Here is a 15,562-nt window from a genome sequence, read left to right as displayed (position 1 = left end):
AAAATTTCTAATTTCAGTATAAACCAGTTGTCTCCATTATAAAACATTTAAATATCCCCAGCATCCTTCTTACTATTATGTAAATCTGGTTTTATTAATTTTAAACTAAGTGTGAAAACTATTTGATCATTAGCATAATATTTTTGTGGTTGAAATGCTATGTTGGCTTAGAACTTTTTCTGAATGATAAATTTATCTTTAAATATTGTGAAAACTATGTCAAATCTAATAAGTCATTTCCTCAGTTAACTCTGGTTTTGTGGCTATAATGGTTTGAAAATTGTTCCTTGGTTTAACCATACTTTGGTTGCTACCATATTTAGAGACAATTTATTTTAGGGTTGACAGAAAAAGCTATTATTTTTATAGGAATTTTATTGGGTAGAAAGTATAATTTGTGTTATTTTCTACTCATGCTGTCATGGCATATAGAAAGAATTTTAAAAACCTGATGTTTGCATCATATATTTTTACTAAATGTGTCTCACATGCAATTGAGTGAAATACAAGCTTTTGTTGCCCTAAGCCACTTAGATTTTTGAGTTAATTTTATACTCTAATATAATCCTAAGTAATCCTGACAAATATAGATGTGTTCAGTGGTAAGTTATCATAATTTATAAATGAAAAGATTCTCACCATAATTCTGTAAATATTGTAACTTTTCCCTTATTGCATTATGTACAGTTTATATTCTAGGCAAAAACACACATACATTTGAATGATTCCCCTAACAGGGAATTATTTCCACCTTTTTCCCCAGAGAAGGGGAAAAAATCATAATTGGGGGAGTGTCAGAGATTCTTCAATGCCAACTATCTGTGCATACCGATGGTTTTTTTTCTTACTCTATTTCAGCAACTAAACTTCCACAAACAGCTCCTGAAAAGGAAGGTTTCTGGGTAGAAGTTATACTACTACACGAGAAATCAGGGTTTTTATAAGTTATTTCACTTTCACTGTGGCAAAGAGAATTGACCTCCCCAAACTACTTGGGGAGAGGCAACTATTGAGAGTTTTCTGGGTTCTCATCTCCTCCTGAGAGCAAACAGGAACCACGAGAAGACTAAGTTTAACTTGTCATCTGCCACTGGGAAGCGGCCATCTCTGCTTCTAAAATACCACTTTATCTTTCTCTTAAGTAACACTTCCTTCATGCTTTAACTCCCTCTCGTTCAAATGTCTCTTGGCAATGAATGGAACCTTTTCTTCCAATGGCATATTAGCAGAATTCACATAAATAAAACAGACAAAAGCAGGACCCAGACACTTCAAGTAAGTATCACCACACAGCACAGCCAAGAGCCATGGTGTTACATTCTCAAACTGGATTAGTTATGACGCCCCAGCACGGGGATAGGAGCAAGGTGGACACATGAGTAAAAGCCCGAGTCATTTCTTTCTAGCAGATTCCCCTTAATCTTTCTATCATGACTTCAGGATATTCACCTGCAGTTCATATTGCTCTCCACTCAGCTAAACCTTCCCGGGGAATCTGCCTTCCCTGTTGGCCCTTCTCCTTTCATGATGTTCAAGACAATCCACACACTCTTTTTCTGCTTCTGCCTCAACTCTGCCACATTTCTTATACCTGACCTCTTACTTCAAGACTCTAGCCATATCATGTTTCTAAATTTTTGTTTCCCCAGGAGGACGGTTACTGTTACTTCATTCAACCCCCTCCCCAGTGAACCCATATTAGAGGAAGAGGAGGAATAGGGACCTGGGATCTGCTTTATTTATTTTTTTAAATAATTTTTTAAGTTTATTTATTTTGAGAGAGAGAGATAGAGAGAGCACAAGTGGGGAAGGGGCAGAGAGAGAGGGAGAGAGCGAGAGAGACAGAGAGAGAGAGAGAGAGAGAGACAGGATCCCAAGAAGGCTCAGTGCTGCCAGCACAGAGCCCGATGGGGGGGCTCAAACTCATGAACAGCAAGATCATGACCTGAGCTGAAACTAAGAGTCAGATCCTAAACTGATTGAGCCACCCAGGTGCCCCAGACCTGCTTTTCTAAAACAAACAAACAAACAAACAAACAAACAAACAAACAAACAAACAAACAATTTCCTCTGGGGAGTTTTAGTTACCTATTGCTAAATAACAGTCCTCCCCCCACCCCTAAATCGAGTGACTTAAAGCGATCTATTATTTCTCATGATTCTATGTGGGTTGACTAGCCGTTTCTCCTGGTCTCACTCAGGCAGCACCACTCTGGTGGACGCACAGCTGGAATGGAAGGTCCCAAATGGTCTCACTCACATATTTGACCATTAGCGCTGGCTGTCAGCTCTCAGTGGGGTGCCTCAGTTCTCCTTTCTGTGACTTCTCACCTTCCATTTGACCCCTGAAACTAAGAGCAGCTTCCTTACATGGCATTCTCAAGGCAATGTTCCACAAAGGTGGAAGCTGCAAGTTCTCCTGAGGCCTAGGCTTTCCTGGCACAACATCATTTCTGCCACATTCTATTGATCAATAGCAAGTTACAAGGACAGACCAGGTCCAAAGTATGTGAAATAGACTGCATTTCTGGATAGTCAGTGGCAAAGCCTTTGTGGCTGTATTCCCCAACACACCATAGAGCATTTCTAAGTATATATTAGGTACTTAATACTTTTAGACTTCATCATCATGTCTGCAGGGATTGAAGTGGTTATGAATCTCCTGGAATATGGGATTTGTGGGCTTTTATTTTTTCATGCCCAACGTGGGGCTTGAACTCATGACCCCAAGACCAAGAGCTGCATGTTCTACCAACTAAGCCAGCCAAGCGTCCCTTGTGGGCTTTGCTTTTAAATGGAAGTTTCTGCCTGTATTTACTAGAAACAAGCTAATTTATTTTCAGGTCCTGAAAACAGGATTGCCAGTATCATGATTTTTTAAATAAAAGGGCCTGACCTCAGCAGACAAGATGTAGAAGCTCAGAAAAAGAGTTGGTATCTATCTACACTTCCATTTTCAACCTACTCAAAATCAACTATGGAATTATTTAAGGAAAGTCATTAATATACAAAATTGCAAATTTTTCGCAACTATTTTACTCAGATTTTTCTCTCTTTTTTAAGTTTTTAAATTTATTTTTAAGAAAGAGAGCGAGTGTGAGCAGGGGAGGAGAAGAGAGAGAGGGACACAGAATCCCAAGCAGACTCCACACTGTCAGCACAGAGCCCAAAGTGGGACTGGAACTCACAAACCATGGGATCATGATCTGAACCAAAATCGGACACTTAATCGACTGAACCACCCAGACACCCCCAGATTTTTCTGATAAAATTTTCCAAGTTAAAAAAGTTCAGAATTGGCTAATGTAAATTTATTTTCCTCTTTTACCATAGCTTTATGCTTTAGTGATTTTGATAAAATGGTGAAACCGTAGGACAGAGTAAAGGATTGAAGCCAGCCTGAGAAGCGAGGTAGAAAGTTTAAGATTAAACAAACATTCTAGGAGAAAGGACTGAGAGATCAGATTGCTTGTTGTTGCAAAGCCTGCTGTGAGTCAGTGACAAAGGGAGGGTGGCCGTCCAATCTGCACCCACATCTCTGCTAAAAAATGTACTACTTTATTGCAAACTACATGCAGTATTGAGAAAATGGATCTAAAATGTATTTTTGGAAAGTGGCCTCTGAGGAACTTAAATAGCAGTAATTCTTAAGAAAAATGCCTCTGCGTGCAATGTGGAACAAACCGTGAAAACATCTTTTAGTCGACTAATAGAAAACATGTGATTATAAGCCCTTGTGTTTGCCTGCAGCCTAAGGTTATAGCATTTTATATATTGTATTATATCTAACATTTGCTTTGGAATTTTCTTTCTTTTGGTTTAGACTGAAGGAAAAGTTTACCAAGGTTTATGTCTTCCTGAGTCAGCAAGTAAATTTCCCATTACTCTCCCAGTTGGGTGAGTCACCAGCCTGGTTTAGGAAAGTCACAGAGGCCTGGCTGTCTGTGCCGGATGAGAAACTTTACAGTCAATCAGTCTAGACAGATTAGGGGACAGCCACTTGGCCATTTATGGTATCATTTCCTCTTTTTTGCTGGGACAGCCTAGAGAGCAAAGAGACACTCCTGGGAATATAACCAGGGTTACTAGATTTCACAAATAAAAGTACAGGATGCCTGGTTAAATTTGGATTTCAGACAAACAATGAACTATTTTTAGCATACATATGCTCCATGCAATATTTCTGACACTCTTTTACTTAAAAAAACAATCGCCGCTTATCTGAAATTCCCATTTAACTAGGCATCCTATATTCTATCTGGTACCCCTGAATATAAGGATCTTACTTCATATCATCCACCATTTATTACTCTGTGGAATGTCACAGAGGTGGAAGTCTGTTTCCTGAATTTCAGAGAACAAAAGTTGAGCTATTTTTTCTTTCATCTTTTATTAATCATGTAATTACAGTCCAACATCAGAGAAAGACAAACTCATCAAAGACAAGAATTCTGTAGAGCAGTGATTCCCAGACTTTAATTGTACACATGTGATGCATTGGGTTCTCGGCAAAACTGACACTCTAATAAGCACCCTGGGGTGGGGCCCGAGATTCTGCTTTTCTAACAAGCTCCCGGATGATAGCGATGCTGCTGGACCGTGGACCACCATTTTCAGTAACAAGGTTAGTGTTTCTCAATCTTGGTTGCATATTAGAATCACCTGGGGAGCTCTGAAGACTCTTGATGCCCAAACTGCAACCCATCCAAATTAAATCCAAATTGCTAGAGGGGGGAGCCGGGTGTCAGCACTGTAAAAAGCTCCTCAGTTGCTTCCAGTGTACAATTAATGTGGAGAACTGCTGTCTTTGAGGAATCCACTTTGTGCTGGTTAATGTTTGCTATCACTTGGCTGGGAAGCAAAGCCTTTCAAAAAAATTGGCAGGGCAGTCATTCCACATGAACTGCAATCTTGAGAGCTTGAAATGGGGAGAATTGCCACCACTGTCTTTTCAATGTGTCCACTTCCAGTTATACTTTCTAAGCAATTGAGGACAGCAATAGATTTTATTATTTTAACTGTTAGATCACTAAATATTGTCCAAATTTGGAAACTTTATGTCTGTAACACACATTTTCCCGTGAGTCTCAAATAATTTATTTCTCTTAACGTTTCTAATAGAAACCAAGCCACCACCTCAGAGTGAGTCTGGCTTGGAAAACACTGGAATGTATCATCTGTTACTCTTTGTGAAGCTTGGCTAGAGTCAAGGAATGTGACTTATGGAAGACATTCAAATCTTTAAGGTCTTATTGGTTTTCACATAAAGATATGTCAACAAAAATAAAAGTGTGTCTCCAAAGCTACTGGTAAAAATATAGCATGTTTATAACACATGTTCACACAAAACAAGTGCTAACATAAAGTTAGCTGTGGAAAAGCTCGACAAAAGCCCTCTTAGCCAAATACGTTCCTCCTTTTTCTTCTAGTTTTGTCACTTTAGTGTCATCCATTTTAGTGCCATCTCCCCTTAAATCACAATCTTTTCTGTAGTATTGTTTAGCTCAAAGAATGCTTTCTGGGTTTCCTGTACTTTGCACTCGTGTGTTATCTTACAGATTTATTTTCTTCTTTTCAAACTTTATCTTGTTTTTTGCTTTGTTTTGTTTTTGTCCGTGTCATTCATCATGCATTCTCTTCTCATGCTCGTGCCTAGCCTCCATCACTTCCTTGCTCAATTCCCTACCTTGTGTCCAAACATTCTAGAATCGATGACTAGACTTTTCACTCACCAACTTCCCTCACCAGCTCCGGGAGTTACCATACCCTGGGAAACAACCCTAAGAAGCTCACACATGCCCCGGACCCTGGGTGGCCCCAGCAGCAGGTTGAAAGGCTGCCAACATGAACAGTTGGCTCAGAAGAGGCACAACAAGACCATTAGGGGGTGGATGGCAAATTGTTCTGCAAACATTTAACTGTGGCTTCTCTCCTTGGTGTGCCCTTTCAGAGAACTTTTGCCCAGGGGAGAGCAGAGTGGAAAGTAGCACTTAGGCAACAGAAGTTTCCCACTTCTGCAGGAGGAAGTTAACCTGATCCATCCTGCATACAAAGTAGTCACCTAGAAATGTGTTTGTTCTAAATAATGGTAGTTTACTCTTCCTGTCATGAGAGGCTTAAAACTTAGCCCACAGTATAGCAGTGTACAATAAAATAAAACAGTAACTAAGCTAATATTTATGAAGCATTATGTGTTTTGATATGTATTAGACCTTTAAATCTTTGTAACAACACCAATTACTATGGCTACTCTGAATTTTTTTAAATTTTTTTATGTTTATTTATTTTTGAGGGTGGAGGGAAGGAGAGAGAGAGAGCACACGTGTCAGTAGGGAAGGGGCAGAGAGAAAGGGGGACAGAGGATCCAAAGTGGGCACTGTGCTGTCAGTGCAGACAACTCGGGGCTTGAACTCATGAACCGTGAGATCATGACCTGAGCCAAAGTCAGACACTTAACCAACTGAGCCGCAGGTGCCCCAGTTACTGTGATTTTAAAGATGAAAAAACTGAAGGGCTGCCTGACTGGCTCAGTTAGTAGAGCACGTGACTCTTGATCTCAGGGTTGTGAATTCAAGTCCCTGGCTGGGCGTGGAGCCTACTTTAAATACATAAATAGATATGGAACCACAAAAGACCCTGAATAGCCAAAGCATCTTGAAAAAGAAAAGCAAAGTGGGAGGCATCACAATTCTAGACTTCAAGTTCTATTACAAAGCTGTAGTGATCAAGACAGTAAGGCACAAAAACAGACACAGATCAATGCAACAGAAGAAAAAACCCAGAAATGAATCCAAACTATATGGCCAAATAATCTCTGACAAAACAGGAAAGAATATCAGTGGAGAAAAGACAGTCTTTTCAACAAATGGTATTGGGAAAACTGGACAGCAACATGCAAAAGAATGAAACTGGACCACTTTCTTATACCATACACAAAAACAAACTCAAAATGGATGAAAGACCTAAATGTGAGACAGGAAACCATTAAAATCCTGAAGGAGAACGCAGGCAGTAACCTCTTTGACACTGGCCACAGCAACTTCTTACTAGATATGTCTTCTGAGGCAAGGGAAAGAAAAATAAAAATGAACTATTCTTTATTAGAGAAGAAAACAATCAACAAAACTAAAAGGTGATATTTGCAAATGACATGTCTGATAAAGGGTTAGTATATTTATCCAAAATACATGAAGAACTAACAGAACTCAACACCCAAAACCCAAAATGATCCAGTTAAAAATGGGCAAAAGACACCCAGATGGCTAACAGACACATGAAAAAATACTCAACATAACTGAACATCAAAGAGATACAAATCAGGAGCACCTGGGTGGCTCAGTCAGTTGAGGGGCTGACTCTTGGTTTCATCTCAGGTCAGGATCTCACGGTTTGTGAATTCAGGCCCCAAGTCCAGCTCTGCACTGATGGCACGGAGCCTGCTTTGGATTCTCTGTCTCCCTCTCTCTCTGACTCTCTCTGTCTCTCCAAAAATAAATACACAAACTTTTTTTTTAAAAAAGTTAAAAATTGGAACTACCCTATGATCCAGCAAAATTGCACTCCTAGGTGTTTACCCAAAGGATACAAAAATACTGATTCGTAGGGATACATACACCCCGATGTTCATAGCAGCATTATCAACAATAGCCAAATTATGGAAAGAGCCCAAATATTCATCAACTGACAAATGGATTAAGAAGATTGGCATAGGGGTGCCTGGGTGGCTCAGTCGGTTAAGCGTCCGACTTCGGCTCAGGTCATGATCTCACAGTTCGTGAGTTCGAGCCCCGTGTCGGGCTCTGTGCTGACAGCTCAGAGCCTGGAGCCTGCTTCACATTCTGTGTCTCTGCCCCTTCCCTGCTCATGCTGTGTCTCTCTCTGTCTCAAAAATAAATAAACATTAACAACAACAACAAAAAGATTGGCATACACACACACACACACATACACAGATTAGTCATCAGAAGGAATGGAATCTTGTCATTTGCAGCAACATGGATGGAGTTAGAGCGTATGATACTAAGCGAAGTAAGTTAGTCAGAGAAAGACAAATACCATATGATTTCACTCATATGTGTAATTTAAGAAACAAAACAAATGAACATAGAAAAGAAAAACAAAAGAGAAGAAAACCAAGAAACAGACTCTTAACTATAGAGAACAAACTGATGGTTCCAGGAGGGAAGATGGGCAGGGGGATGGGTTAAACAGGTGATGGATATTAAGGATGAGCACTGGTGCTGTATGTGAGTGATGAATCACTAAATTCCACACCTGAAATTAATATTGCACTGTATGTTAGCTATCTGGAATTTAAATTAGGACTTGGAGGAAGAAAAAAAAGAGGCTCATGGTGGGGGGGGAGGTGGAGGCAATAAATAGAAGGAAGGAAGGAGGGAAGAAGGGAAAGAAGGAAGGAAGGAGGGGAGAAGGAACTGAAGCTTAGACAATGATGACTTTCCCCACAGTCACACAGATAATTTGTAGTGTACCCACGATGTGAATCCAAAAAAATCAAGTTATTGGTGAAACCCCAAGTATAGTTTAGCTACCATGCGTATGTCCAAGCCTTCAGCTATGCTATACCACCTCTTTCAGTTCTTGCAGGAAATAACAGGATCCTAAAGGACTTTAAATATTTATGGTAGTAAATGCATTAACTGTAGTAGTTTTCTCCAAACTGAACCAGTGGTTAAAGAGGTTACTAGAAGTGTTAAAGAAGTGAATCACAGTAATAATTTTCTTCCCTTTTCAATTTTCTTTTAGTTTTTCTGATTATAACAAAAATGAAATCTCAGATTGGTGCTAACGTGTATTAACATCCCCACTCACATTTGCTGATCTTCCTTTTTAACAAAGAAGGGCAGGCCTTGGAGTAGGGATATTTAGCAGACAATACTATCTACTGAAAAGTTAGTAACATTGTTTTATATTCATTCTAAGGTTACCTTCAATCTATGGCAAATGATTCTATTTTGTTTTGTTTATGGCAGGAATGTATATGCTCTTAAAACTTAAATACCTTTTTTTAAAAAAGTACATCATAGAGTAGATATGCAAATGTGTGAAAAATCACACCATTGGTACTTCAATGGCTGAAGTCTGGAATATCTAAACAAAATAAGAAAAAAAAATACACAAATACATTCTGCAGTCTTATTTCCACTAGCTACATGAAAATGTTTGTTAATTCCTAGACTTAAAGAAGACAGAATGTTAACTGCCTTTGAATTCCCCTAATCTCTAGACTTTAGGGTTGGCTCTAAACTACAAAAAAAAAAAAAAAAAAAAATCAATTATTCTTCATTCCCTACTACGTGGCGTTGGAGTAGGAAAAGAGCTTTTGACTCACTTTCAGAGGCTACAGGTTGGATCCAAGCTCTGCCACTAACCTTAGGTAGGTCCTCATACCTTCTTTGAAATCAGTTTCTCCATCAAGAAATAAAGGCCCAAATTGAATTGTTTCTTCTAACCTTTTAATCTGCGACGCTGCAAGTCAAGGAGTTTTCAGTGCTCCGCACACTGTGAAAATCAAGGGAAACCTCACTAAAGTGAGGTGAGAAGGGGAGCTATTCTACCCAACTGTCAATTACAGTTAGAATTGTCAGTTGCAGACTCGTGGACAGGGAAGAATCACCAATTACACCCAAACAGGCAAATGTATACATTGAATCTTCTACAAGAAATCCACCAGTTCAGCAATTCAGATAACAAGAAACCACCAACCGACTTTCATTCACAAAAACCCCTCCCAACTTCTTCCTTCTCCCTAACAATCCTCTCCTTTGTGTGTTGGGCTTGCTTATGGTTTTGCCATAGCTTTCAAGTCCCAAACTGCCATTCTATACTATTCCCAAATAAAACCTTTTTTTTTTTTTTGCTGGTAAAATAACTGTTTTATTTTTAAGGTTAACAGTTTCAAAATGCTTATCTAGATGGATCTTTGTGTAGGTCTGCACAAATAACTTATGTTTATTGAGAGGATATAAACAAATTAATGCTTTATTTTGTCAAGGCTCGGTTTTTGTCAAAAGTCACTAAACTTAAAGATTCATTTGGGGGTATGAGGAGCGTACTCTTACGGGTCAGCTGCCTGTTACAACCCATATTATTCTGGGAGGAAGGGAGGCTTTCACTTCCTTTACACGGTTCAAAGAAAGTAGCCTAAATTCCAAGAATGCCAGCAGCACTTACCAGACACTGCACTTTTCCCTGTGTTTATTCTTACGTGGGGCACAAAGTACAATTAATTACCACTGGTCACTGGAATAGAACGTAATTATGGCCTGAAAGGATGACCAAGCTGCCTCTTTCAGAATGACTAACTGCAGAGAGACACTTGTCCAGAGCTGCTCATCTACGTGATCAGCTCAGCGAGTTGTTGACCATGTTCTGGATGCTATGGCCCAATTTTAGTCAGTGCCCGTAAACCTGCAAGGTTCGGGTTGCCTGATAAAAACTAAAATCAAATTATATATTGAAAATACAAAAAGGCAGAAACCCAAGACCGGTCCTTGTTGGCTGTATGAGATCATAAACCCCAAGTTGTACAATGCAGATTTTAATAAACACCTTTTCAAAGGTTATAGCATAGTTGGAAGAGAAGAGACACAATCTACTCCATAATCAGGCATTCGTTAGAAAGAGGGATACGTTATGTTTATTTCATTCCAGTTTACCACCTGGCATCAACCACATAATTCTCCCATTCTGCTCTTTTTTATGTCCACAACATCTTGAGCACTTTATGCATGAGATGGCTCTCATAAGACAAAATGGAAAGTGTGGAAAGAACAGAGTGAGACTTAACTGCATTGAGATCGTGGGAATGCAGAGATAAACACCTGCAAAATAATGACTTTCCCATTAACAATAACCATTACAGTTCCTGCATTGGAGTCCATAATAATGTATTTGTAAATACATTATTGAAAATAATAATGTATTTGTAAAATGTCCCATACAACAAACCTCCTAAGAAAAGTTTTATATAAAAAAATCTAGCTCTGTGGTGCCTGGGTGACTCAGTCGGTTGAGCGTGGAGCCTGCTTGGAAATCTCCCTTTGCCAATCTCTCTCTAACCCTTCCTCCCTCGCGGTCTCTCTCACTCTCTCTCAAAATAAATAAATAAACATTAAAAAAAAAAAACCTAGCGGGGTGTCTGGGTGGCTCAGTCGGTTAAGCATCCGACTTTGGCTCAGGTCATGATCTCGCAGTTCATGATGGGTTTGAGCCCTGCATCGGGATCTGCCCCTCCTCTCTCCCCGCCCCCCTCTGTCTCTCACAAAAATAAATAAACATTAAAGCATTAAAAAAAAATATCTAGCCCCATGACCTGGATATGACACAGGGTAACAGTGTTTCTGTAGTTTTGGTTATTGCCAGAACTCTAGAGCAATCAACCTGAGCAAACTCTCAGTTGACATTGTTCAGTTTGGAGTAAACATCAGTAAATTTCCAGTTTGTCAGGATTGGTGGAATAGTTGGGGAGGAGAAAAGAGCTAACTGGAGCAGAATCCGAATTTTTCAAAACATTATATACCCACATCTCTTTTATTTATCACCTCCACTGGGCACTCTCACCTGGACTCCTCCCCTGCTCATTCAAACAACCATATATAACAAATCACAAGCAGCTTAGAAACTTGAAAAGATGTGAGTTTTGTCATTTATGGTTAAAGCAACTGATGGGTCTCTTCACAATGTGATTTATAAAAATCTTCCCACGGTTCTCACCAATCTCAAAAGCTTTTTTTGTTGTAACTTGTTAAATCCCTATAGAGAAGCAAGGGTTTAGTTTTGTTTTGCCTCAAGTCCTTGCATGTGATTTTTGGTAATAAGTTTACTCTAAAGAGATTTTGCCTTCAGACTGAGGTTTTCCTATGGAATTCAATAGCTTCTATTTTGCCCTGTAGGAAACTAGGGTGGCCTGATGTTTGGAACATGGTGTGGGACCTGTAAAGCTATGTTTTGAGCTCCAGTTCTGCCACATTTTAGCTGAGTGACCTCAGGCAAGTTACTTAACCTTTCAGTGACTTTTTCTTTTCCAGTTGTTCTATCTGGTCCTTTTCCAAATCCACCTGTCCTTTTTTTGTCTGTTTACTTATTTTCAAGAAACTTATTTCATAGCCTGTTTCTTTTTTTTTTTTTTAATTTTTAAAGATTTTTTTAAGTTTATTTATTTATTTTTAGAGAGAGGGAGCAGAAGTGAGAGAGAGAGGGGAGGAGAGAGAGAAGATCCCAAGCAAGCTCTGCACTCTAAGCACAGAGCCCAGTGCAGGGCTCTAACCTATGAACCACAAGATCACGGATCGGAGCGGAAAGGAAGAGTCGGACGTTTAACCAACTGAGCCACCCAGGCGCTTGGTAGCCTATTTCTTATTATTCTGTTTTCCCAGGTTCATGGAGGTGCTAATCTCCCTAATTACAGTATCTGCTGACTCTCATTCATGACAAATCATTTTTTTATGTATCCTAGAATTCATCAGGGATGGTTTTTGCTATGGAAACTTCCTGTGGCTTTTCTTATGGATATGTTCCTCATAATGCTGTTTCATTTGTTTCTACCAGACATCACTGACCTCCCTGGCCCAGAACCGAATTGTTTGGACAGAGATAAGTGTCCTTTTGGGGGCTCCCATACAAGTTTTTTCTCGTTCTCCTTCCAAGGATGAGAGACCTTTGCAGGTCTTGGTCCATGTAGAAATCTCAGTTTCAAATCTCTGCCTTAGAGATTTGAAATCTCTAGAGAAACAAATCTTCTAGAGAAATCTCTAGAGAAACAAATCTCTTGTTTCTGTTGAATGGTAGATCCAAATCTCTGGCCTTTAAGGCCTGTTTCAAACTTAGAACCACCCAGCACAGACATCGTGTCAGCTCACTTTACTACACCAAGTTTTAGTTCGCTCCTAATGCCTGGTAGTTTCCCATTGTTTTTTGCAATATAATTTATTTTATTTTGTCTAACAGTGTTAGCAGGAAGGGCTCTTATTATTTAGTCCTCCATGACACCAGAACTGTTTTCTTACCTCTTGAAAGCTGGATATCTGCATTTGTGAAATAGGGATAATGATGGCATATACCCTGAGTGGTTTGGGTAAAGATTAAATGAGATAAGGATTAACGTTCCTAGGGATGTGCCACGCATAGTTGACTGTATAATAAATGTAAGCCTTTAGTGGCTGAATGCTGTTGCTGGTATTGTCAGTATTCACCAGGGATTGATCTGTGATATGACTGTTGACACTTGATGAGATCAACAATTTGATACGTCTATTGCAATTCACCAAATTAAGTTGGTGGTTCTCTCTCTGCTAGATGCAACAGCATCTTTGGTTGTCATGCTTGGCTCCTAGCAAACTAGAGAGAACAGAAGGGTTGGGATCTACCAGTATCTCTGTCCCTGTAAGGTGGTAAGTTGAAAGTAAGAAAAACTAACACGAAGGGAGGGGGGAGAATTAGTAAAGTCAGTAAGATTAGTGGTAAACTAGGACAGGTTTTTAGCTGCCATGATAAAGGGCCAGGTATCTGAGACTAAATGTGGATATTGAAAATTTAGTTTACTGAAAGCCAGTTATCCAAAATCTAAAATCAAAGTAGAGTCATACTTTGGAGGCACGGGAAGAAGCTTTCAAAGTATAGCATAAATTATTGCCACATAGCCCAAATATTCCAGGAGTTTCATCTAGAAATAAGGCAAAGTAGAATGTGAAAAGAGGCCATCTGCTGGAAAGCAGTTTTGGTCAGCCAGGGCAAGTGGACTACGGATCTCCAGCCAATAGTAGAACTTTCTGTAGAAGGTCACGCCTGGAATTAGAGGCCTGGGAGTGTGGAAACTTCAAGCACCTGAGAAACCCAAGCAAAATTCATCCAAGTAAGTAAAGCATATCACATAAGCCCTCAGGGAGATTACTTGATGTTATACCTGGAATGGCCCAGGTTGGACGCAACAGTGGGCCGGGACTGGCACCCAGGCTACAGGAAGTGTAGCAGAGATACAGGGCCTAAAGGAGAATGAAAATCCAGGCAGACAGTACAATTGAAGTGTCATTCGGAAGAAAGCTAGCAAATTGACAAAGTTTAGGCATCAAGCAAAAGTCTGAAGCCCAGAATGCCAGAGCAGAGGGTTTGAAATTGCACACAGGCGGTAGATCATGGAGGGTCACACTGCACTGCGATTGGAATAGAATGGATTTGTTTCGTAGAGGCTACCAGGCTCTCCCCTTAAGGACTGCAGAGGGTACCTCTATGGGCACTGAGTTTATTCAGGCCCAATTTAACATTCTTCATAAAATAGCATGGCATGAGGAGACTAGAAACCTGAGATGTGTGAGTCTTGGTAGAAAATGACACACAAAATAATCATACTTGAGTGTGGAATACTTTCTAAGTATGGATTAGAATGGCAATTAAACGAAAGAAAGGTTGTAAACATCTGAAAACCAGGCCTGTGTGGTAAAATTGTGGCTTCCCTATGCAGTGAAATATGATGCTGGCATTAACAGGATAATCATAAAAAAGTTTCCATAACTTCAAAGTGCTCTTGGGTGATGATGCTTTCCCTCTCCCACAATACCTTGAGTTCTTCCTTTCCAACCTGAGCCCAGGTGAATGGCCCTGAAAAATAAGGGTGGTGAGAAAAGAAGGGCCATTCTACGATCAAGGAGGTAGTGACTGGAGAATCCATCATCAACATTCGCGAGCACATCCATAAAGTGGGTTTCAGGAGGCGTGCCCTGTGGGCACTCAAAGAGATCCAGAGATTTCACATGAAGGAGATGGGGAGCTCCAGAGTTCCCCTGTAGACACAAGGCTTGGCAAAACTATCTGGGATAAAGGGATGAAGAATGTTCCACACCCCATCCAAATGCAGTTTTCCAGAAATGTAATGAAGGTGAAGATGCACCACACAGAAAGCTCTGGGCGCTGGTGTCCTACATGCTGCCACCACAGTCAAAAATCTGCCGACAGCTAGTGCACATGAGAATGAACAGCTGACTGTCAACTAAAATTATAAAGCTACTTATAAGAAGCTTTCATTATGTTGAGTGGATAAAAGAGATTCGTTACAGAATTTCAGATTTCATCAGTTATAACTTGTGTTCAGCTGCTAGTACTAAAAATGAATGAAACAAAATGCCAGTCCTTAAACAAGAGAAAATGAAAATCCTTATTTTTCCTCACACAAAATAAGTCCAGAGCTGGCAAGGCAGTTCCACGGTCATCAGGCACACCTTCTCTTTTTTGAATCTTCAAAGTCGGCTAAAACGTTGCCAATGCTCTGGCCCTAGTGTCCATGTTACAGGCAAAAAGCAGAAGCAAATAAGAGCCCAAAGGGATCATGCTAAGGGCATGTCCTCTTTTGAAGGGGTGCTCCCAGAAGTCTCCTGTTTTACTTAGAATTAAATTAAGCAAAAAGTAACAGATGATCAGAACAACAGCGGCTTCAGTATGGCCAAAGTTTATTCCTTGAGGAATTGAGCAGCCTAGGGTCGACATGGCGACTCTCCTCCAAAACACCCTTGGGAACTCAGGCTCCTCCTGTCTTGTTGGGTATTTCTTG

At 40.0% G+C, this 15,562-nt stretch overlaps 1 protein-coding gene across 1 annotated transcript in view; it reads right to left on the bottom strand.

Moving 5' to 3' along the window:
* The window catches only part of ITGAV (integrin subunit alpha V), a 114,922-nt gene extending 105,360 nt beyond the window's left edge, over positions 1-9,562 (bottom strand). The window contains exon 1 of the mRNA XM_042994874.1: positions 9,393-9,562. Within this exon, the coding sequence (XP_042850808.1) occupies positions 9,393-9,409 (17 nt within the window). The 5' untranslated portion in view covers positions 9,410-9,562. The remainder of the gene's footprint in view (positions 1-9,392) is intronic.
* Between the last annotated feature and the right edge of the window lie 6,000 nt (positions 9,563-15,562).

This window comes from Panthera tigris, chromosome C1 (genome assembly GCF_018350195.1).
Source record: "Panthera tigris isolate Pti1 chromosome C1, P.tigris_Pti1_mat1.1, whole genome shotgun sequence".
In the NCBI taxonomy this organism is placed as follows: domain Eukaryota; kingdom Metazoa; phylum Chordata; class Mammalia; order Carnivora; family Felidae; genus Panthera; species Panthera tigris.
The sequence above is the reverse complement of the archived record's forward strand: the minus strand, read 5'-3'. Positions and strand labels throughout refer to the sequence as shown.